General features: G+C 42.0%; 2 protein-coding genes across 3 annotated transcripts in view; one reads left to right on the forward strand and one right to left on the reverse strand.

Annotated features, from left to right (window-relative positions):
- Positions 1-25,317, reverse strand: part of LOC116063573 (complement C1q-like protein 2) — a 417,866-nt gene that overhangs the window by 292,947 nt on the left and 99,602 nt on the right. The gene's annotated exons all lie outside the window — the stretch shown is intronic.
- LOC116063591 (cysteine-rich and transmembrane domain-containing protein 1) lies at positions 6,506-24,077 on the forward strand. Of its 2 annotated transcripts, none has more exons than XM_031318583.2 (5): positions 6,506-6,511; positions 13,266-13,368; positions 16,338-16,381; positions 17,448-17,583; positions 23,790-24,077. In XM_031318583.2, exons 2-5 carry the CDS (start codon positions 13,296-13,298, stop codon positions 23,900-23,902), a joined length of 366 nt encoding a protein of 121 aa, XP_031174443.1. In that variant the 5' UTR covers positions 6,506-6,511; positions 13,266-13,295; the 3' UTR covers positions 23,903-24,077. The 2 variants fall into 2 exon arrangements, with proteins under 2 accessions (XP_031174443.1, XP_031174442.1); XM_031318582.2 differs by lacking the exon at positions 6,506-6,511 and adding an exon at positions 7,989-8,128.

Below are 25,317 nucleotides of genomic sequence, written 5' to 3' on the forward strand. Positions count from 1 at the left end.
AAAATATTACCCTGTACGTTTATTCTTCATATTTAGGGAAATATTTCAGCGTCAGGACGTTTCTGGAGCTTATTGTTGACGTTTTTTCAGCGTTTTCTTTCTCGTGTTGACGATTTTTTCAATGTTTTCAGTTTTCACGTTTGTTTTCGGGGATAATGAAGCTGGCGGTTGGGGGGGGGGGGGGAGGGGGAGATTTTCGTGGCAAAAAAGGCTCGTCAATAAAGAGACAAAAAAAATTCCAAATTCTTTTCATTTATTTTTATTCCAAAAAAAGTGGGGAAATGTCAACAATAAGTGTGGGGATGACTCCCGTCCAGCCTCTGATTGTAGCTCAGATATTAATCCGTACGTATTCTCTAGATTTAGGGAAATGTTGCAGCGTTGGGTGTTAGAGAAGTCACAAGTAGCAATAATTTGAGGAAAAAGTGGAAATAATATGAGAAATAGGTAGGCTACTAATTTAAGTCATATTTTTGGGGGTGGAAAAAATTCTTAGAACTTTTTTTATGAAATATCTCGACTGTAATTCTTCAAGTTTTCCTGACAGTAAAACTATACTTGCAAAGTTATGACTTAATAGTTGAAATATTTTAACTCTTTTCTTGCAAAATGTTTCTCTAAAAACGTAAAATATATGAAATAAGACTTTAAAAGATTTGAAAGATTTAAAAAGATAAAACGATGAATGAAAAGGAATGAGCATGTGTGTGATTGGTGCATTAAGGTTAAACAATTTGAACATGTGTTTGTGTCTTAGTGACTGCTGGGAGCAGCAGTCAAACTCCACCAGACTCCATGTAAATAATCAGTACTTTTATCATCGTACAGAAACTTTCACTTTCCACTGTTCCAACAATCACCACTCTGGTTTGGTTGAAATAAACCCTTAATTCACCCATTTACATGTGAAAATATGCTGGCTCTATACACACTAAAAGTCCTGATTATTTACATGGAGTCTGGTGGAAATATGCTGGCTCTATACACGCTAAAAGTCCTGATTATTTACATGGAGTCTGGTGAAAATATGCTGGCTCTATACACACTAAAAGTCCTGATTATTTGCATGGAGTCTGGTGGAGATATGCTGGCTCTATACATGCTAAAAGTCCTGATTATTTACATGGAGTCTGGTGGAAATATGCTGGGTCTATACACGCTAAAAGTCTGGATTATTTACATGGAGTCTGGTGGAGTTTGGTGATGGCTGTTTCATGTTAAACTAAAAGGATTTTACCGGACTAGTTTCAAAGATTGTTGTTCCCATTAGTCACTCAGACACAAAAACATGTGAAAATAGGGTCCAGGTTGGAAAAATACCCAAAATAATGAACTATATTTAAACTCTTGTTTTCAGTAAAGGCCAACAAGAGTTTGCATGTCAGGAACTAATGACAGCATGGGAAGTCATTGAAACATTTCCTGGAGAGTAGAAACTGTGATGTCACTGATGTTCAGAAATATATACAATAATAACATGAAGTGGCGCTGCAGCTGCGTGCTGATTGGCCAAAGCGTGGTGTGTTTGTTGTCAGTAGGAAAACCCCAGAGAGTCTGTTTATGGGAAACACAGCGATGATGTCATGTAGAAATAATAATAAACAGTTGAACATTTCTTCAGTGTGACGTTTATTCTGACGGTCTGGTCAATAACTAGGAGAGAAAACTCTCGCCAAAATGCAACCTAGGGTCTTTTTGTGAATGTACTCGAGTCAAACTTTCATTTAAAAGCATATTTAGGATGGAATCGCCACTTTTAAGATTGACAGTATTCTAGTTTTTGGGTCAAATGGCCTTTTGAATGGGAGAGCTAGGGGCACTTTGATGCTAGCCTCAAAATATCTATTTTTAAACCACTAAGAAGGCTCGACACAACATGAGACTTTGCTCCAAGTATCACCAGGAGCTCTACACCTTAACGAAAGCATTGACAACATTGTTAGTGTTCAGAGTTTACTAAAAAGAAAGGTTTTAACAACTCACGTTAGCAGTTGGTGTTTACGCTATCTGCCATTTCCCCAGTCCAAAATAGGCGATCTCCGAATGTGAATGAATGGACTCCATAGGAGGAAATGTCATTCTTATACTATGAGGCTCCTTTTTCAACTACAAGGTCAATATTGACGACAAAACAACAAATTATCCGTGCATTTATATGGAACTAAGCTTTAGGAGCTCTCCATCTTTACTCTCCTCCCTCGACTAGTTCTGACTGGCGAGATGGACGGAGACCGGAAGAACAACAGCTAACGTGAGTTGTTAAACCTTTCTTTTTAGTAAACTCTGGGTACACCAACCAATGTTGTCAAGTCTTTGGTTAAGGTGTAGAGCTCCTGGTGATACTTGGAGCAAAGTCTCATTTTGTGTCGAGTCTTCTTAGTGGTTTAAAAATAGATATTTTGAGGCTAGCATCAAAGTGTCCCTAGCTCTCCCATTCAGAAGGCCATTTGACCAAAAAACTAAAATACGGTGAATCTTAAAAGTGGCGATTCCGTCCTAAATATGCTTTTAAATGAAAGTTTGACTCGGGTACATTCACAAAAAGACCCTAGGTTGCATTTTGGCGAGAGTTACGCTTTAAAAAGCATGTCAGTAAACTATGCATGTCTGGCCCTCAAGGTGCTGACACACCGAGCCGATAATCGGCCGTTGGACAGTCTGGCGAGGTCGGTGACTCGAGTCTGTTCCGTGTGTTCCATGCCGTCGTCAGTCTGAGTCATTTTGGCTGATTTGACATATATAATCGGGGGGATAAAGTCCTGATAAAGTTCCCTAGGCCTTTGGAATTAAAATATCCCCCCCCACACACACACACACACACACACATACCCTTCACCATACCTTGAGATTGGCATGGGGTACTTTCCATTAGATCATCTCTCAATGCAAATCAAACCAGCTATTAAGCTAACTGACATAAAACCATGTTAATCTCTAGGTATGGTGAAGGGTATGTGATGATGTGGGGGTATGGTGAAGGGTATGTGATGATGTGGGGGTATGGTGAAGGGTATGTGATGATGTGGGGTACGGTGAAGGGTATGTGATGATGTGGGGTATGGTGAAGGGTATGTGATGATGTGGGGTACGGTGAAGGGTATGTGATGATATGGGATATGGTGAAGGGTATGTGATGATGTGGGGTATGGTGAAGGGTATGTGATGATGTGGGGTATGGTGAAGGGTATGTGATGATGTGGGGTATGGTGAAGGGTATGTGATGATGTGGGGTATGGTGAAGGGTATGTGATGATGTGGGGTATGGTGAAGGGTATGTGATGATGTGGGGTATGGTGAAGGGTATGTGATGATGTGGGGTATGGTGAAGGGTATGTGATGATGTGGGGGTATGGTGAAGGGTATGTGATGATGTGTGGGTATGGTGAAGGGTATGTGATGATGTGGGGGTATGGTGAAGGGTATGTGATGATGTGGGGGGTATGGTGAAGGGTATGTGATGATGTGGGGGTATGGTGAAGGGTATGTGATGATGTGTGGGTATGGTGAAGGGTATGTGATGATGTGGGGGTATGGTGAAGGGTATGTGATGATGTGGGGTATGGTGAAGGGTATGTGATGATGTGGGGGTATGGTGAAGGGTATGTGATGATGTGGGGGGTATGGTGAAGGGTATGTGATGATGTGGGGGCCAAGGGAACTTTATCAGGATGCATAGTATCCTGGATCCATGAAATAACTGGCCTTTCAAAATAAAAGTCTGGCTGCCTCTATGGGAATTTAACATAGGGGTGTACTGACTTATGCCCCCTGTATTTTAAGGAAGAACATTTATTTATTTACGATACATTATTCATTCACAAAGAAAATTGGTGTCCTTAAAGGTTGGATTTTTCCTCATTTTTTAATTAAGGCATTAACATCAATTTCTAAAAGATGATTTTTTTATTCCTCTCTTTGGTCAAATTTAGCATGGGTTCCTATACTCATGAGCAGCACTGTCACTTCTGCAAATACCCATAATACTATGCAAATTACAGTAAGTAACTGCAAAGATGTTTAATGGTAGGTTTACTGGGCATTTTGTGGTATTTTATAAATTACAGCAAGGGTTAGGGTTACCGATTCAATAGAATTATTCAAAAACCTGCCCACATACATTCCAGACTGAAGGTTGTCATAACATTGTGTAAAGACACTGTTGTTCACCGTGGGAATGATTCGTGGTTTTTAAGTCAACTGTGAAGTTTCATCATTTCCCAAAACACAAAAGAACAGTTGATTTAGTGTCTGTAAGAGGAAGCAGGCTCAGAGCCAGAGGTACACGAGGAAACACACTATCAGACCCATCAGCAGATGTTATCTGAGATTGTGATATCAGTCCGACTGCCTTTTCTGCCGAGGGTCGGCCGTCGGCCCTGTGTGTCCGGGCCCTTAGTGAAGTTGAGTTTGACACCCCTGCCTTACACCTTTTGTCCTCTGGGGTCAAAATGAAAACCTTTTTTTACCCTTTTTCTGACATGAAGCCAGCGCTGAGCTATCATTTTCTTGGTCGCGGTTGAGCCGGCTAGCCAAATTTTCTTCTGTCTCCCAAGTAGGTGTAATTTAGAGTCGTCATTAAGTAACAAAACAATCGGGTCAGTAGGAATTCGACATCCTATCACATCAGATATTATTGATGTTATTTTATTCCAGAACTCATGCACCTTATGCACTCATGCACCTGTTTTTAAATCATTTGAATTTTTTTAATGGCAGCCCATAATCACACCTGTTGTCCTCTGGGGTCAAACATAACCCCGTCTGGTATGACGGTTGATAAAGCATAAAGTATAAATTATCACCCATCTCTGCATTTCAACTTTTCCTCAACTTTATTCCAACTCATTACCTGACATATAAAACATGTCAACATTCATTTCAAAAACATTTAACTTTTCACAAAAACGAACTTTTCGGAATATGAACAGTCTGAATGTCCCCTCAGTTGCATGCGAGGCAGGTAGTAACGGCGTGATCTTTGCAGATGTGTGCATTGCATTTTTGGCACATTTTTGATGTTTTGAGGTCAGTCCGGCGAGGGCAGAATTTGCACCTACTCCTTTTGGGTGATGGGCCAGGAAGGGCCGGTGGGCATGGGGGAGCTGCTGCTGAGGTAGAGATGGACGAGAACTGCTGGATCTCATTAACCAATTTGGCAGCGGCTGATGTGCGGGGAATGGCCGTGCGTCGCTTGATGTGAGGCATCACCAGTTGTCGCCCAAGCTCCTCCATGAAGAGCCTCCTCCTGTTGTACTTCCCCTGATTCCAGGCTGGCTTGATCTCAGACCACAGGACAAAAGAGTTGTATGCAGACACGTCGAGCATGTTGTAGAAGACAACGAGAGGCCAACGGGCGGTCATTCTTTTGCACGTGTACACACTGGTAACCTTGTCAAGGTTATCAACACCTCCTTTGTTGCGATTGTAATCTTCGATGATTTTTGGCTTTTTGTCATCCCTGTTGCTCACAGCAGCATCCCGATGCAGAGTGCTCATCAGAAGAACATTTTTCTGTTTTTTGGGGCGATAGGACACCAGAGCATGGGTCTCGGTGAAGGCAAACTTTGATGAGAACCGTGCCCTGTCTGTTTTTGACACCAGTGCAGGGGGAAGCTCGGGCTTATTCCTCCGTACGGTTCCCACCATGTACAGCTTTCTTTTCAGCAGCTGCAGACCAAGGGCATGTGAAGTGAAAAAGTTGTCACAGGTGATCGTTTTCCCCTGCAGACCTTTTGTCATGTCAAGGACAACACGCATGCCCTGATGTTTTTCTGACTGCGCTCCAGCAGATTTGCCAGTGTATACCTGCATGTTCCATGCATAGCTGGACCTGGCATCGCATGCTGCCCATATTTTTATCCCATATTTCCCTGGTTTACTCGGCATGTACTGTTTGAATGGACAGCGACCTCTGAAGGGGACCAGGCGCTCATCCACAGTCACATCAGTGCCGGGATTGTACATCAACGGCAGGAGAGACACCCACTTGTCCCATACGTCTCGAATGGGTGCAAGTTTGTCTCGTGCACTGCGATCTTCTCTTGTGTCTTTATCATCAAATCGAATCACTCTTGAGATTTTATGAAACATCTTGAGTGTCATGGTAGCACGGAAAATTGCCCTACCAGACTCGGCATGCCATAAACTAGATGTGGCTTCCTTACTGGATCGGTACACGCCAGCGAGAATCAACATACCCACATATGCCTGCAGATCCATTTGATCCATCTTTCTCCACTTGCTGCCATAAACACGTTGGCCCTCCTTGTTTGTCATATTCAGCACCACGTCTTCAATAGGCTTTGGCAGAAACAGCTCAAAAGTGGACTTTATTTCATCAATTCGAGACCTTGCATATGGAGTTGGACCACAGTGGCTTGTCTCTCTCTCTGCTGTCAAAATGCCTCGTCCGTCTCTGGGAGGGATGGAAGACCAGATCAGTTTTTCATCCTTTGACCGGAGATATTCTTCTCTCTCAGCTGGGTCCTCTTCCTCAGATTCTACCTCATCCGTTAATTCTTCCTCTTCATCATGAAAGGTGCAGTGCTCCCCTTCTGACACTTCAGATTCTACCACATCGTCAGGTTCATCAATTTCCTTCGATTCATCCTCATCTTCTGACCCTAAATCCTCCTCATCAGTTGATTCATCTTCCTCAATATGTTCAGCATTGTCCTCCTGGTCTTTCTTTTCTTTTAAATTAAAAAATATCTTGCAAGTGTCCTGTGCAGTATGGAGCTTGTGGCTCCTCATTGTGCTGACTGTTTCTCTCAGACTAAAATGTGAACGCCCCAACACCTCTGAGGAACAACCTCTTTTGTTATTGTTGTTGTTGTCATAACCATTGCGTGACCCCACACCAGTGCTCGATGTGGGCCGACTAATCGCTGCTGACAACCTGGAAACTAAAAACGAATGTGTCGAGTTTATAAGTTGTTAGCCTGGCTTCAGAAAGGCACTAAAAGAATCCGTGTGCCAGAGCCAGACACCCCAACACACTGTAGGACCAAGTCCAACCAGAAGGTACGATTCCTGAGCTTCAAACTACCGTTAATGTGGATGTGAGCAGAACAGCTAGACACACACACACACACACACACACACACACACACACACACACAAACACACACACACACACACACAAACACTTAGTGCGTTTCACTATCTTTGTGGGGACCCGTCATTGACATAATGCATTCCCTAGCCCCTTACCCTAACCTTAACCATCCCAACTAAATGCCTAACCTTAACCCTTACCCTCACCCTAACCATAACCTAATTCTAACCCTAATCCTAAAACCAAGTCTTAACCCTCAAACAGACCTTTAACCTTGTGGGGTCCAGCATTTTGGCCCCATAAAGCTGTCGGGACCCCACAAGTATACTGTATTCCCGGTTTTTGGACCCCACGAATATAGTTAAACAAGAACACACAGACACACAGACACACACACACACACACACACACACACACACACACACACACACACACACACACACACACACACACACACACACACACACACACACACACCCACACCTTGTTAAAATAAATGCATACATTTATGTTGTTAATAAATAACAATAAATTGTTGTATCAGCAATACCTAATAAGTTTGGTTTTTCACTGTAGAAATCTCAAATGTCATATATATATATATATATAATGATTTGCCAATGCAGAGTACCAGAACCTTATTTCCACTTGAAGCCCTGCCCCACAGCAAACAGCCATGACCTTTGACCCCAGAGGACAACACAAGTTATTATATTCAGTAAACAACCATAATTCAACCAAATTACTTCACATTTAATTTAATCATTAAGAGCATAGCATAAAACAACTACCATTCTTTTCAGACCATTTGATGAATAAAAAACATATTTTTAAATGAAAAAAGTTTTCATTTGGGGTCAGAATGACACCATGACAACACCAGGGTTAAACCAATCAAAATGCTCCGGACGCAGCGACGGACTAAAGACAGACAGACAGACAGACAGACAGACAGAGAGAGTGAGAGGGAGAGAGTCACCACCCTGTCCTCGTGCAGCTGTCAGCTGTTTCCTCGTGCACAATCGATCCATCAATCAACGGGAGCGACGACAGCTCGTCAAACACCTGAAGGTAAGTTCAGATTCTGAACCAGACTCCACTGAAAAAACGCACCATTTAAGAGACTTTTAGGGAGTTATTTCTCACGGGACGTTGTTTAATAACGTAGGCTTTTTGTATTATTTTAGATTTGTGCACAAATTTCAGATGGTTCAACAAGCAACAGCTGTAGTAACATCTTCACATAAAGTAGTAACATATTCACATGAAGTCAAAGTTTATTTGAATGGGTAACAGTTTGCGCTCCCGCTGTTAAGCCTGAAACCTCACGTAAGATGACATCAGGAAAAACTTATAAAAGCGTCAATATGTTTTAAATGCGCGCGGGGTATTGAATGTGATGGTAGCCGAATGAAAGAGTGAACACTTGGACTGTAAAATATGTCATGAAAATTATTTTCTTCCCGTGGTAATTTTTACTGGTGCGCCTGAAAACAATAAAATTTGAGATTTATGGACGGAGTCTGGCATTGCGCTGCGAACTTAACTCTGTAGAAAGTTGACTCATATTTCTGTATTCCTGTATATGAACTCAACTCTATTTCAACTATTTCTGTATTGTAAATAGTGTCTAATGGTTTAGTTTATAATAACTAATCGTAATATTATTGTCCTGTTGCACCAGTTACCCCCTTAAATACTATTTTTTTTTCGGATTAAGGCGGAATATAATCAGTCATTTAAACAGTTTGATCAGTTACAAATCCTCAGTCTGGTTGACGGTTTGAATATATTAGGCTATATAACATTATAATATTTAAGTGTCCTTTAATTCTGAAGTGTAATTTGTGTCTTAAAATTAGGGAGATTTAAACGTGAGTTTATAATAAAGGGTGTTTTATTTACACATTCAAAAGTCCGTTAAAAAAACATTTAAAAACCACCAGTAAAAGTTAAACTGGTTCGACTGGAAACATGTTTACTGGGACATTTTCTCAACACAAACAAAATGTCTGTTTGACAGAAACAGTCGAGTCAACAGTCTTGTCTGTTTCCATGGAAACCAGTAATCAGATTACAGCTGGTATGGAGGCAGCTGACCAGACATTAGACGGAGCCCTGACTCAACAACGTGATTTAAATGAATGTGTCACATGAGTCTGTCGAGATGTAGTTTGTTGTATAACATTACAGTTGTCATGTAGTTCTCTGTGGACTGGAGGAAGGAGACTACTCTTTCTCTCCCTCAGTTTTAATTTGAAAAGATGAATCAGAGTTAGGGCAACGCTCCACTTATACATTACAAGACGTTTAAACACACACATTCATCTGGAGGCTGTCTGTCTGTCTGTCTGTCTGTCTGTCTGTCTGTGTGTGTCTCTGTGTGTCTCTGTGTGTGTGTGTGTGTGTGTGTGTGTGTTCTTGTTTAACTATATTCGTGGGGTCCAAAAACCGGGAGTCCAGTATACTTGTGGGGTCCGGACAGCTTTGTGGGGCCAAAATGCTGGATCCCACAACTTCAAAGGTCTGTTTGAGGGTTAAGACTTGGTTTTAGGATTAGGGTTAGAATTAGGTTATGGTTAGGGTGAGGGTAAGGGTTAAGGTTAGGCATTTAGTGGTGATGGTTAAGGTTAGGGTAAGGGGCTAGGGAATGCATTATGTCAATGACAGGTCCCCACAAAGTTGTGGGTGCGTCTGTGTGTGTGTGTGTGTGTGTGTCTGTGTGTATACACAGACACACACACACACACACAGACAGACAGAGAGAGGTTTTATCCGCTTTAAAGCCGTTGGATGGAAACTAAGCTTACTAAAGCTTTTTTAGGGCTTTATGTCGACCAAACTGTAAGAGAGAAAGACTACATGAGACATGCAGTAATACAGTCAAATGATTGTTGACTTAAAAAAAAATAAAAGCATGTCAACAAACTCCTCATGTCTGTCTCTAGTGTGGCCCGTAGGGAAATTGAGTTAGACCCACCTAGAGGCCTGTATGATCAGCCAAAACATCAGAACCAGTGACAGGGGAAGGGAAAATCATTGGTTATATATAGGTATATCTATGTTACAATCTAGGCACAAAGCATGAGACATGAGTCAGCGCTCCTCCATGTGGACGTATATATATCTGACCTAGTTCTGGATCAACGCAAGTACGTTTCCATAGTAAACACTTTCAGAGAATCCTGAAGGTGTCGATGGTATTATGGGAAACTAAAACTAAAATAAATAGTTAAAAGTGGAAGAGAGAGGGGGGGGGGGTAGTTTAAAGGATGAGGGTGGAGGATGGATGATGGTATAAAACCAAAAGAAATGACAACATTACGGCACACACGTTTGTGTTTATATTCCAGCTCCGACTGCGGGAGCGTCTCTGTGTAACATGTCTCGTGTGTCTCTATACGATGTGTAACGGTCTTTACCACGTTACGCTCATACGCAGAGTTTGCAGGGGGGCAGAAACGGGGAATTGCATTGTTTCAAAAATGAGTGGAATAATTACTTCTGGCATGAGCAGATATTTTATAAACATTTTAAATAACACAAAACAACTAAGGGCCCTATTTCAACGATCTGAAACGCAAGTATCAAACGCAAGTAGCTTTGTGGGAGGATCTCGGGCGCTGTTGCTGTGATACAAAACTTTGAAAAGGGGTCAGACTTGACCCGAAGACCACAGTACCTTTAAGGAAAAGAAGCTTGTCACTGGGGGGGGTGTGTGTGTGTGTGTCACTGGGGTGGTACCCTCAAAAGGTACATTGTTGTAAAAAAAAAACATTAATTTACACAGTTAATTTACTTTGACAGTTATTGAATTTGAATATAGTATAGATTAACTTGTGTTTCTATATTGAGAGATGACATTAATTTTCTGCTGTGATGAGCATCCACTAATTCCTGCCATTTTACATTTAAACATTAAGGGACAAAATATGTACCTTACACCTCGGAAAGTACACAATGTACAATGGAAGGTGCATAGTTGTACCTTCAAGATGCATTTTTGTACTTTTAACCCTCCTGTTCTCCTCGTGTCATATTTGACCCATTTTTTTTAAAGTTTCCACATCAGAAATTCGGGTCTCTTTCAACCAAATTGTCAGAGAAAATAACGTGGATGTTTCCATACAACACTCTTCACAAGTTAAATAAATGATAAGGTCACTGCTTTCACTGAATTTGGGTGTTTTATTAAATTTGATAGTATTTGGAGAAAAAAAATGACAAAAATGTTGGTAAAAAAAAACTTCTAAAAAAGGGAGGAAAAAACACAACAAAATCAACAAAAACAATCGAAAAAGTGACAAAAAATTTGGGGGAAACAGTGTGCAAAAACGTCGCAAAAAACTTGTAAAATAAAGTTTTCATTTCAAATGCTGACACAGAAAAACCAAAAGTTGCCCGATCGACGGGAAGACAGCACAAGGGTTAAGGGAGCATTTGCTAAGTTTGTACCTTAGGGAACAAAAATGGACCTGTGTTTTACCTCTTTTTCTGACAGTGTTTCCTTAAGTGGAGTTTGACAATCGAGCCAGGGGGGGGGGGGCAACCTACCACTTGGGGAACACAACATGAGCACATATGGACAAAACAAACATGCTAAATAAACATATGTTTATTTTTAAAGCAGATTTTAAATTACATTGTAACAATTTAACAACTCGCCCTTATGAAATCCAATCATGGCACGGCTGTCTTGGAACGCGATAGACAGACGGTGGCGGGATGCCCGACACTTAAATTCAACTAAAATGTAACAGTGAACACTCAGTGTTGGACCTCCAGTCTGTTGAGATGCCTCTCCAAACGCAGAAACAAAGCACAATCACACCATAAAACGTTAAGACACATTAAGAAAAAAGATCCGTATTTTGTCGTAATCCAACGACAATAAAGGAATCCACAGCGATCAGTAGATCCATTTCACCGTTTAAACAATGTGCAATAAAACGTATAAAAGTCCAAATTTACACAAAACGTGCAATCAATTAGTTAGCAAATTTATATACATGGCATTTAGGCAACCTTTTGCTAAAGCAGTAGGCCTATATGAAATCAGATGTATTACCTAGCACCATTTAGGGCCCTATCGTGCACCCAGCGCAATTGACTTCGTACACCGACACATGCATCATTCCTATTTTGCACCCGACGCAAAGCGGACTTTCCCCTCCACAGACTCACGTCGGTAAATTAGGGAATGAACTTGCGCTCCGGGGGGCAGGTCAGCGAAAAGAGGAGGGCGCATGCTTGGCTGTAATGTAGAGTGTGCACACCGTGCATACACTTTGCTTATCTCATCTCACGGACCCAGCAGTTCCCATTTTTGCAAACCATACATAAAAACAAGGTAAAATATGACCTTGTTTTACACAAAATTTTCATGAATCATGGATGTGTTGATGACATAAATGAGGAAATATTAGAGGACTTAAGGAGATATGATGTTGAGCTGTTTGTGCCGATGCCACTTAACCCAAATGCCCCAGCAGCAGCAGCATGGGAGAGGAGAGACCAAAGAGCTGCATCGTCTATAGTGAGGTCATCTTGGTCTAATGTTAGACTACATTGCAAAAATGTCACCATGCATTCATAACCTCGTGATTCAGTGAGAGTGAGCCCAAAACATCAGAAAGTATGTTTTTGTGACATTTCTTTATTTACATTTTCAGAAAAATCAATAACAAATGTCGGTCTCCTCAGCTGTGAACCGCTCCTGGCGTGCACCCATGGATGTATTAAGAGCGTGCGCCTAGCAAATCCACCATTATAATAGCAATCCACCAAGGAACAAGCGCGCCTGCTTTTAAAGGGAATGTGAGATAACGCTCTGATTGGTTTATTACACGTTACGCCCAAACCACACCTATGAGTAATGTAGCTACTTCAGACCAACCCATTTTACATTTGCGTCGGGCGCAAGAGTCATTTATCTCGCCGGTATAATAGCAACAGCGCCTGAGATCCGCCCACAAAGCTACTTGCGTTTGGTGTTTGATACTTTTTCAGATTGTTAAAATAGGGCCCTTAGATTCTGATCCATGAAGCGTAAACCCTCCGAGGTAGACAGACCCCGAGCTAACGGAGGTTTCTGCTCTGGTAGAATAGCTCTGGTAGAATAACCTGAACCTGTTATAGAATATATAAACAAACATAGATTAATTTTACTCCATAATATATGCTAACTATTTCTGCTTACCTCTCTCAGATCCATCCATCCATCCATCCATCCATCCAGATGAATAATGAAGTCCCTCCTGTGTACTTCCCCCAACCCCCCGGAGGCCCCTCAGCCCCCGGCTACCCTGCAGGTTCATCAGTTTATAAAGGAAATATTTGACACACACACACAAAGACACACATACACACAAACAAACACACACAGATACACATACACACCAAACACACACAGATACACATACACACACACACACACACACAGATACACATACACACACACACACACAGATACACATACACACACACACAGATACACATACACACACACACAAACACACACAGATACACACACACACACACACAAACACACACAGATACACACACACACAGTTAAAAACAGTAAACAATCAATAAATACTAAGTCAATAAGTTATCTATGTTTCTTTATAGAATGAAGAAGTAGAAGGCTGCAGGTACAAAAGAGTGTTCTGTTGGTTCTGAGTTTTGGGAGTTTAACCCTTGGGTTGTCTTCCCGACGACCTGCAAATTTGGGTTTTTCTGGGTCAAAATTTCAACATTTAGTTGTTCTTTTGCTACACTTTTCTCAACGTTTGTCGATTTTATTCCATTTTTTTGTCACTTTCTTTCCAATGTCTTTGTCACTTTTTGTGTTTTTTTAATTATGTTTTTGTCAAGTTTTTTAACACGTTTTTTTGTCGTTTTTTCCGATGTGTATCAGAGCTGGTGCGAAGGCAGGCAAGGTTAGGACCCAAATGCAGTTTAAAGAGTTTTATTAAAGATAAGCAAAACTTACTTGGAGATATAATCCAATACAAAAAGGAAATCAACGACAGGGAATGCAGAAACAAACAGAACGCACAGCAACAAGACGAGACAATCCGACAAGAGACAAGGGAAAACAGAGAGGCTAAATACACAAGGTAATGAGGGAACGAGAGGCAGGTGACACAACAGGTGGAACAAATCAAAAAAGGCGGGAAACAAACAAAGACAGGAAGAAAGCTAGACAAGACAAGGGAGACAAGACAGACTACAAAATAAAACAGGAAACCAAGCAAAACAGAGAAACAAGACTACACAATAAAACAGAACACAATACCAAAACCCTGACAGTGTGTTTTTCCAATATTTTGGTCACTTTTTTTTAAAAGAAGTTTTTGACACCTTTGGCGATGTTTTTGATGTTTTTTTTGGTCACCTTTTCCGATTTTTTTGGTCACTTTTTTAAGCATTTTAAGTGTGAAGTACAAATCACACACAAACACACACACACACACACAGATACACATACACACACACAACACACACATACACACAGATACACATACACACACACAACACACACATACACACACAAACACACACACATACACACAGATACACACACATACACACACACACACACACACACACACAGACACACACACACACACACACACACACACACACACACACACACAACACACAATACAGAGATTGCCTAACTTGCAGGCATAGTTAAAAACAGTAAACAATCAATAAATACTAAGTCAATAAGTTATCTATGGTTCTTTATAGAATGAAGAAGTAGAAGGCTGCTGGTACAAAAGAGTGTTCTGTTGGTTCTGAGTTTTGGGAGTTTAACCCTTGTGTTGTCTTCCCGTCGACCTGCAAATTTGGGTTTTTCTGGGTCGAAATTTCAACATTTAGTTGTTCTTTTGCTACACTTTTCTCAACGGTTTTTTTGATTTTATTCCATTTTTTTTGGTCACTTTCTTTCCAATTTGTTTGTCACTTTTTTGGTGTTTTTTTAGTTATGTTTTTGTCAAGTTTTCAAATTGACAAAAACATAATTATACTGAAAAGATATATTATAAAGACACTCGCGTTCATGTTTACATGCCGCCGCCATCTTGGAAACCAGTCATGACTTACAGCTGGCGATGCAAACTAAAATCAAAAGCAATTTGCTCAGTATATCTTAAATAATCACACTCTGCATAACTTGTCTAGTGTACGTACTGGATAACTGTCCATCTGGTCCCTCCGGTCTGGGTTGCCGAATAAGTTTCAAGTACAGCCCTGTTTATCAGAGAGGGGAAATCTTCAGACTGTACAAAACACTGCGTCTCTTGGGCATCACGACGCAACAGGTCCCACTCCGTGCAACACAGACACTCCTGTTGGGTGGCCATAGCTTCACAATGTCCGCATGTACACCACCAGTTTCCCGAAGTACGAGGCTGTGTTGCGGCATTGACTACCGGTAGCTCTCTCTCTCTCTCTCGTAGCCCTTTCATGGAGCTCCCACAGCCCTTCGTTCAATAAACTGTCTGTACACTTACAAAGTTCTCAATGCTTCAGTTGACATTTTGGGGCTGTCATTATGCTACCGTTGATGTTTAGTGATATTTTGAGCCTTTTTAGTGGTATAAATAGCGATTTGTTTTTACGTTCCCTGTGCCCCGAATACTAGCGCTCTAAGCTAATCAGCGGTCGGCGCTAGCTATAAAATTGCAAGCTATAAAATTAATTCAATTAGCATGAAAACATGTCCCAGAGAGCGACAGAGTGGGTACACATCTGTTATTAACCCCTAGGTTCGTTTTGCCCCGCAATTGTCCTTTAACATGAAGTATACTACTCCTTGAGTGCAGTAAATCAATGGGAAACATACATGTGTACAGACAAGGCTAGCAGCAGCAGCGCCACATAAGACACGTTTCTGGTGTGTAAAGACATAGAAAAATCCACGCAGCTGACACGCAACCGAAACGCCACGCTCACGCCACGCTCACGCCACGCTCACGCCACGCTCACGCCACGCAGCCAGCACACTAATTGGTCTTGTGGATTTTTTTGTTACAGTGTGTGACAGACCGGCTGTCGCCAGAATTTCGTAGTACATCATACGAAACCGTTCAGGAGAATGTGTCAAAACGTTACAACTTTATACTTGAAATAATATGAATACTTCTGTATAATTTTAGGCAGAACCCTTTTTCGTAAAGAGTTTGTGTCAAAATGTTCAGTTTTGGGAAATGGCGTTACCATTACCGTGTGGATCTGATGATGTGACCTTTGGGCTTTCTTTCTGCAGGGTTCAGCTCTCAGCCGGCAGCCTTCCCCGGAGTGCCATACCAGGTACCCAGCATGCACTGTTGAAAGTTTTAAACACTTTAAAGATATAAAAGGATTACATTTTGTATGTTAATTCATGATATTGTCACGTTGCACAAAGGCAGTGATAGTCAACTGTAAGTACATACATGTAAATAAGTACATGTATTTCTGAAATTGTCCTTTAAAATACTTATATGTTTTTAGGTATAGAATTTAAAACAGAGAGGCAAAGTCCCACCCCTTCCTGTGTTCACCGTTGGACTTTATTTCGGGAAAAATGTGTCCGGTAGTGAACAGGGAGAGACAGATAATGTTTAGATACTATTTCGGGAAAAATGTGTCCGGTAGTGAACAGGGAGAGACAGATAATGTTTAGATACTGTTTAAATTGAGCCATAAAGTCCGATGGTGGACACAGGAAAGGGCGGGACTTCACCTCTCTGTTTATTCTCAATCAGAATAAAGAGTTTATTTACAGTAGTTACCCTTTGCAGTGATTGTGAGTGATACACACACTAACAAACATATTAAACATTAATAAGAATAAACATTAAATACAGAAACAGAGACAAATATAGCCTATACAAAACAAGCTGTTTAACCCTTGTGTTGTCTGTCCCTCGACCATGCATCTTTTTTTTTTTTCAGGGTCAAAATTTAAAAATTTTGACGTTTTTGTAATTTTTTTCCACATTTTTGTCACTTTTTCTGATGTTTTTGTCGATTTTTTTTGGCGCTTTTTGACCATTTTGTTGTTTTTCCCCTACTTTACAAAAGCTTTTTCCTGACATTTTTGTCACCTTTTTCAACATTCTTTTATCAATGTTTTTTTCAAATGCTATCAAATTGAATAAAACACCCAGATTCAATGCAAGTAGTGAACTAATTATTTATTTGACATGTGAAGAGCGTTGTATGGAACCATCCATGTTATTTTTTTTGACAATTTGGTTGAAAGAAACCCACATTTCTGATATAGAAACTTTTTGAAAATGGGTCAAATTTGACCCCAGGACACCAGGAGGGTTAAGAAGTTAGTAGCAATGTTACTGTGGAATAACAACACCCATGTGTGTCTCCTCTGCAGACCTACCCTCAGGCCTACACAGGTGGAGGAGACCACTACACCTTCCCAGCACCAGTGGGACCCCCGGGACCCTACCTGAATCAGCCCGGGTACCAAGGGTACCAAGGGTACCAGAGGGAGCAGCCAAAAACCACAGGTAGGTCAGAGAGTCCCAACCATAGATATCTATACGTAGAGACCGCCTCCGGCTTTTGAGATGTATCTCTGACAAGATCAGGGGTGGCTAACCAGTCCAGCATAAAGAGCCAAAAAAAAGAAATGCACCATAGCAAAGAGCCACACAACACATGCAACAGCAACTTACAGATCTCATGACAGTCAATACAAAGCAGAACAGTTTTATAGGTTTCTTTCTTACCTAGACTGACTCAGTGGGAAACTTGGCACTCTTTCTTATTCACAAGCCTTTTCAGGTCTGGCTTGTACTCAGTTGTGGCCACTCGAAGCAACTCTTTCACGTGTGTGTCGGTAAGAACAGAACAATGTTTTGACTTTACTTGTTTCAGTGTAGAAACACTGATACACAGACATAAGTTGCTGCAAACATTGACATTAGCTTGAGGGCAGCCTGTTTAACATTGGGATATCTGTCTGTGGGCACTGTTTTCCAGAACTCTGTGGTTCCTTCTCTCAACACAGATTTCAGTCTGTCATCCTCACAAAGTTCAATTATCTTCAACTGGGAAGCTGCTTCATTTGTCACTAAAGGGGCTTTTAAAACTGTCTGATTCAGCAGTGAAAGGGTTATTCCCTCAGGTTGCAGAATCTGTCCTCAAAACTCTGCTGCAGATTTTCAACCAGTGTTGCATAGCATGCAGTGCTCCTTTGTAAAACCTTAGCTGCTCCTCCACTTGCCTTCAACAAGGAGGGGAAATGTGTGAGCTCTCTCTTTTGAAGATGGGTCTGGAATAGCTTGAGCTTGTTGACAAATGTGAAAACACTTTGCACCAGGTCAGGCAGCATTTTTAACTTTCCTTGCAGATCTACATTCAGTTTGTTCAGATGATGCAGCATGTCGACCAGAAACCCCAAATCTGAAATCCACTGGGGGTCATGTAACATAGCTGGTGCACCGTCTGTGGCCATTGCTGTCAGTTTTGACAACTGCAAATTTGCCTTCTCAGCAACAGTCATGAGTGTCTCTTTCAGGTCGATGCCACAGGTCCTGTCTTTTAACGGCACAATGTCAAGCAGCTCTTCCTTAATTGTGCAGTCTTCTGACACAGACCATACAAATATTGCCAACTGAGGCTTATCTTGAATGTCATAACTCTCATCCAAAGCAATGCTGAAATACAGGCATTTCTCAAGACCACTTTAAATTGTCATTTTAAGGCACGAGGATAGCGATGACATCTTTGACACGTCTTCAAAAAGTCCCCTCCACTGTATGGCTTTTTAGCACGAGCAATGTTCCATGCTACCTGATATGATGCTAACATGACAGTCTCAGAGCGCTTCGCGAATTTTCGAAAAAGCTGAGTCTGCTTCTCTGACTGCCGTTTCAACGTATTTACCTTATGCTTGCGAAGTTCACTGCCTTTGGGGAAATCCCAGGTGATGTTAGCATGGAGTGAGGTGAAATGGCACTCCAAGTTTGATGCTTTAAAATGCGATAGCAAAGTCTCGCAAATCAAGCAGAAAGGCTTCCCATTTCGTTACACAAACATACAGTTCCTCTCACTCAGATAAAAATGTCCTGTGCTCCTCTTCATATTTGCGCTTAGCTTTACTTTTCCCTCCTGACTCTGCCATTATTCACTCACTCACTAGCAGCACCTACCGTGCATTGTCAATACACGATATACAGCTAGCTACGGCAACACCAGTTAAACAAACCACATAGTTACTGTCCTATGATGTTAACGACCGATACGAAACATGAAAGGGTCCATATATATATATATATACACACAGTATATTTATTTTTTTCCTTTTATTTTTTTAACCCAGCCCCCAGCCGCTCAGTAAGAGCCTCAAAGGAACAGGCAAAGAGCCGCAGGTTCGCCACCCCTGGCCTAGATCTATCTATCTATCTATCTATCTATCTATCTATCTATCTATCTATCTATCTATACGTCCAGGTGAATAATGAAGTCCCTCCTCCATACTTCCCCCAACCCCCCGGAGGCCCCTCGGCCCCCTGCTACCCTGCAGGATCATCACAGGGAAATAGCCATGCATCCCAAAGCCATGCGTTTGGTGGGACAGTTTGGGAACAAACACGTTAATAATGGTACATCCTCGTTACAGGCTTTACAACATACAGCCCTCTGATGTATCATAAGATAATACACATGAAGATTTACAGCCATTATAATACAACTTAAAACGATGATGATGGTTTGAACCAGGACCATTTGACCAGAAGTCTTTCGCAATGTAAAGTCTATGGTAGAAGTCTTTCTGGGCCATGTAAAGTCTATGGAGTAAGTCTTTCTGGGCCATGTAAAGTCTATGGTAGAAGTCTTTCTGGGCAATGTAAAGTCTATGGTAGAAGTCTTACTGGGCCATGTAAAGTCTATGGTGGAAGTCTTACTGGGCCATGTAAAGTCAATGGTAGAAGTCTTACTGGGCCATGTAAAGTCTATGGTAGAAGTCTTACTGGGCCATGTAAAGTCTATGTCAGACGTCTTTCTGGACCATGTAAAGTCTATGGTAGAAGTCTTTCTGGACCATGTAAAGTCTATAGTAGAAGTCTTTCACAATGTTAAGACTATGGTAGAAGTCTTTCTATACCATGTAAAGTCTCTGGTAGAAGTCTTAGTGGGCCATGTAAAGTCTATAGTAGAAGTGTTTTGCAATTTTAAGTCTATGGTAGAAGTCTTTCGCAATGTAAAGTCTATGGTAGAAGTCTTTCTGGACCATGCAAAGTTTATGGTAGAAGTCTTACTGGGCCATGTAAAGTCTATGGTAGAAGTCTTACTGGGCCATGTAAAATCTATGGTAGAAGTCTTTCGCAATGTTAAGTCTATGGTAGAAGTCTTTCTGGGCCATGTAAAGTCTATGGTAGAAGTCTTTCTGGACCATGTAAAGTCTATGGTAGAAGTCTTTCTGGACCATGTAAAGTCTATGGTAGAAGTTTTTCGCAATGTAAAGCCTATAGTAGAAGTCTTTCTGGGCAATGTAAAGTCTATAGTAGAAGTCTTTCTGGGCAATGTAAAGTCTATGGTAGAAGTCTTACTGGGCCATGTTAAGTCTATGGTAGAAGCCTTTCACAATGTAAAGTCTATGGTAGAAGTCTTTCTGGGCCATGTAAAGTCTATGGTAGAAGTCTTTTGCTATGGAAAGTCTACGGTAGAAGTCTTTTGCAATGTAAAGTCTATGGTAGAAGTCTTTCTGGGCCAGTGGGTTGCCAGACCTTGCATTTCCACCGTTGGCCGCTAAGCTTACGATTGCATCAAAGCCTGGTGCTGTTCATGAGGGGTTGCTTAAGGGTGATTTATGGTTCTGTGGAGGCCCCACACAGAGATTACTCCTTTGCCTACGTAAGTGGCCTGAAGTTTAAACTTGTGCGTTGTTCTCTTTAAGACAATAGAGCTGGCATGTGTGTGTGTAGAGCAAGTGAGGCTACATCTACATTGCTACGTTTTGGTTTTAAAAAGTAAAAATATCTTCTGCTATGTTTCCCCCTCTCATTCCCCCTGCTCTGGTGTTTCCCCCTCTCATTCCCCCTGCTCTGGTGTTTCTCCCTCTCATTCCCCCTGCTCTGGTGTTTCCCCCTCTCATTCCCCCTGCTCTGGTGTTTCCCCTTCTCATTCCCCCTGCTCTGGTGTTCCCCCTCTCATTCCTCCTGCTCTGGCATTTCCGAGCCCCTAAACCGGAGACATTTGCAACACTTCTGACCCGTTTTGGTTTGGAATCTGCGGGGTTGTGTTTCAGTCTCAACGGCCGCAAATGGAGACCTTTGGCCAGGGTTTGAATTACATGGGAGTCAGTGGGAGCTGAGCTCGCATGAAAGCATTAAAATCATACACCTGTTGGGGTCTCTAAAAATTATCAGCACCATTATTTAAATCACAAATAAAGTACTTTTTCCTTCAATATATTGAGACATATTTATGTTAATAAACAGTCTAAAAGAAACATGTTTTCCATAATAATGCATTAGGCCTATGTTACTGCTAGGCGCATATCCAACACGGTCTCACGGCAGTTCATGTAATTGTCACGTTATTTTTAATCTATTGATTTGTGTACAACAACGTTTATCTCGTTTTTTTCATGGTGACCAGCACGAAATGGGAACCACCTATTCAGAGGTTGGGGTTAGGAAAAACACAACGGGGAAAGGACGCCTCACATGCCGGGAGACGGCTGCTGGGGACGCGCAACAATAACGGGACGGTTGTGATTAGGAAAACAACGGGGAAACAAAACGCCACACGCGGGACGCGATCCCCAGTCTCCAGTCTCCCGGGTGAAAGTCCTGTAATGTTTGACCCATCCACCACCCTGACCAACCTCCCTACGCGGATTTTCGGTTTTTCATGCTACTCCCTACCTCCCTACGAAATATGCTTCCCATTGAAATACATTACTTTACATTTTCGTGCTGGCCACCACGAAAAAAACGAGAAAAATGTCCCTGTGAACACGAATCAATAGATTAAATAACGTGACTATTTCACGAACTGCCGTGAGACTGGGTTGGCATATCGTGATTGTAGCATGGTTGTTTATGTACTTCACCACCAAGCCACTAGGGGGCACAGGAGCACACTATCATTTTTAGAGCTTGCAAACATTAACCCTTTTAGAAGAACTGGTCAAAATTTGTTTCATGGCTTGATTTTCAAAATAAAAATAAATTGTGTAAAGTTCCGAACCAGCAGCCATGCTACCAAAAGTAGAAAGAGTGCTACCAACATCAGGTACAACTTTGGCAAAATTTGGGTTTATTACAAAAAAACAAAAAACACCTGCTAGCATGGTGTATAGCACTGGGACTGAAGACGATGCTACCGCTGTTACCACCACTAGACCTGCTGTTGCTGCCGCTGCTGCTGGTGCTGAATGTGGGGCAGAGATGAATGTTACGTCAGAAAAGGAGGATGAAGAAGCCAGGTCTGACACTATGGACACAACTGATCAACTGCCAGAGAAATGGGGACTAAATCAGTGAAGGTCATGGGAGGAAAGAAACCCCTGGCTGGTTACAGGGGAGGGTGGACTTGGATGCATCGTCTGTAAGGAAGCTAAGACTCTCTTACTTTCAGAGAAGTAAAAATTGGCGTGCATTTGTCGGTTGCCTGGATCAATGGGACAGTAAATAGCCCTGTGCAGAAAACAATCTACATACACAGTGTTGCCCATAAACGAGATGCTGAAATAGCAGCGATCAAACAAAAGGAAGTACATTACATTACATTACATGTACTGTACTGGTACTGGAAGTACTTCCAAGCAATGTTGTCAAACTAAGTTCGGCTATGTTTGACGAGACAGCCAGTTCATTCAGGGCAGCCTATACTGTTGCTAAAGAAAGGTTGCCTTTCTCAAAATTCAATCCCATAATGAAAGTTCATGAGCTGAACGGTGCAACAGTGGGCCCTGCTCACCGATCCAAAATTTGGTTAGTATGATCCTGCCCTGTTCTTGACAGTATGTGTGTGTTAAGTGGAATTATCCTCCTTTCTGACTTTTCACATTATTTCACCCTGCATGGGCGTGTTTTTGGTCATGTTATATATCGGTTGCTGCTTGTTGTTAAGTAAAAGTGAATTAAATACCAAAGGAACCCATTCTTTGCCATGAGGACAACAAAGTCATACCATCAGTAGCAACAGGGTGATATAAGGTGGTTTGTTATTATTGTTGTTTCTCTACTCCTGTATTAATGAACGCTGAACTCTGAATGAATGAAGTGCAGTGTTGATGAGATATGAGGTTTGGACGTGTTAGTTTAAACAGAAATTAGTTCTTCTACTGGAGATATAAACACTCGGTGCACTGAGATCACTTTGGGCTCAAAACTCAAACGCTTAAAAACCAAAAAATAGCGGTGGAGATGTAGACTTAGATTAGAAAACAAACCTTTTTTTAAATGAAATAAAGGGGTGTAGTTAGTGTTCAGAGTCAGCAGAGGGAGCCAGAGACTTTTGTTCTACAGATTCCCAACAGCTTCTGATGTGTGTGTGTGTGTGTGTGTGTGTGTGTGTGTGTGTGTGTGTGTGTGGTAGAGCGAGTGAGAGAGTGATGGTGATTATCTTCAGAGTGAGTAGTGACTCTAGAGTCATAGTGAGAGAAACAAAGTGTCCTTAAGTTGTAACCAGTTGTGTGTGTGTGTGTGTGTGTGTGTCTCTCTCTCTCTCTCTCTCTCTCTCTCTCTCTCTCTCTCAGTGTTCGTGTCTGACCCGAATAATGGCATCAACCGTGGTGGTGACTCTAAGAGCTCGTGTCTGGCCGGCTGCTTAGCCGCTATGTGCTGCTGCTTTCTCTTGGACATCTTCTAAAAACCTCTGGCCATCTGCAGCCATCAACACATCAAGAAATCTCTTTTAATTTGGGGTTTTATATCTTATATCTGTCTGTCTGTGTTTGAATGTTACTTCACTGTTGTGATGACTCTCATGACGTCACATCTGATTTTATGGGAATGAGAGAAATAAAAACATGAAGATAAAATAAGAGTGTGTCTGAATGTTTCTCAGTCCTGAGTGTAAGGATGATGTTTGGGCAAATGATTACTTATTTTCACTGGAAGAATTCTTTAATTTGTTACACTGTAAAACATTTCCTGTATATTTACAGAAAGTTGAAGAACTGGATAAAGTAAAAAGTACAATATTTCTCTCTGAAATGTAGCGGAGTAGAAGTAGAAGGTAGCATGAAAAGAAAAGATTCAAGTAAAGTACAAGTAGGGGAGAGCTGGGACGAAAGAAACATTGGAAGCGGAAAGACTCCACAGTGTCAATTGTGGAGCCACAGAGAGTGATGGGGGCAGGTGAGGCTGGGTTCTTTCTGAAGTCCACAACCATCTCCACTGTCTTTAGAGCGTTGAGCTCTAGGTTGTTTTGCTTGCACCAGGTCACCAGGTGGTCAGCCTCCCACCTGTAGGCGGACTCGTCTCCATCAGAGATGAGTCCGATGAGGGAGGTGTCGTCCGCAAACTTCAGAAGCTTGACGGACTGGTAACTGGAGGTGCAGCTGTTGGTGTACAGGGAGAAGAGCAGAGGAGAAAGAACGCAGCCCTGGAGGGATCAGGTGCTGATGGTCTGTGAGTCGGAGACGTGTTTCCCCAGCTTCACATGCTGCTTCCTGTCAGACAGGAAGTCAGTGATCCACCTGCAGGTGGAGTCAGGCACACCAAGCTGGGAGAGTTTCTCCTGAAGCAGAGCCGGGATGATGGTGTTGAAGGCAGAGCTGAAGTCCACAAACAGGATCCTGGCGTAGGTTCCTGCGGAGTCCAGGTGCCGGAGAGTGTAGTGGAGGGCCAGGTTGACTGCATCGTCTACAGACCTATTGGCTCTGTAGGAAAACTGCAGGGGGTCCAGGAGGGGGTCGGTGATGTCTTTGAGGCGCTCAAAGGACTTCATAACAACAGAGGTCAGGGCGACGGGTCTTAAGTCATTAAGTCCTGTGGTCCTTGGCTTCTTGGGGACAGGGATTATGGTTGAGGTCTTGAAGCAGGCTGGCACGTGACATGTCTCCAGTGAGGTGTTAAAAATGTCTGTGAACACTGGAGACAGCTGGTCAGCGCAGTGCTTCAAGCTGGATGGGGAGACAGCATCTGGTCCAGCAGCTTTCCTGGGATTCTGTCTCCTAAAGAGTCTGTTGACGTCCCTCTCGTGAATGGAGAGAGTCGTCACTGAGGTGGGACGGTGGGTGGAGGTGGAGGGGACCTTTAAGGAGGGCATTGGTGGGGGGG

Source organism: Sander lucioperca, chromosome 13, assembly GCF_008315115.2.
Source record: "Sander lucioperca isolate FBNREF2018 chromosome 13, SLUC_FBN_1.2, whole genome shotgun sequence".
Classification (NCBI taxonomy): domain Eukaryota; kingdom Metazoa; phylum Chordata; class Actinopteri; order Perciformes; family Percidae; genus Sander; species Sander lucioperca.

Bases quoted from the DNA above. Each gene is read 5' to 3' on its own strand.
- LOC116063591 (XM_031318583.2), top strand. From the start codon at position 13,296: ATGAATAATGAAGTCCCTCCTGTGTACTTCCCCCAACCCCCCGGAGGC. The intron at 16,382-17,447 runs GTACCCAGCATG...TCTCCTCTGCAG, and splicing joins TCCCCGGAGTGCCATACCAG to ACCTACCCTCAGGCCTACAC. The intron at 17,584-23,789 runs GTAGGTCAGAGA...TCTCTCTCTCAG, and splicing joins GGAGCAGCCAAAAACCACAG to TGTTCGTGTCTGACCCGAAT.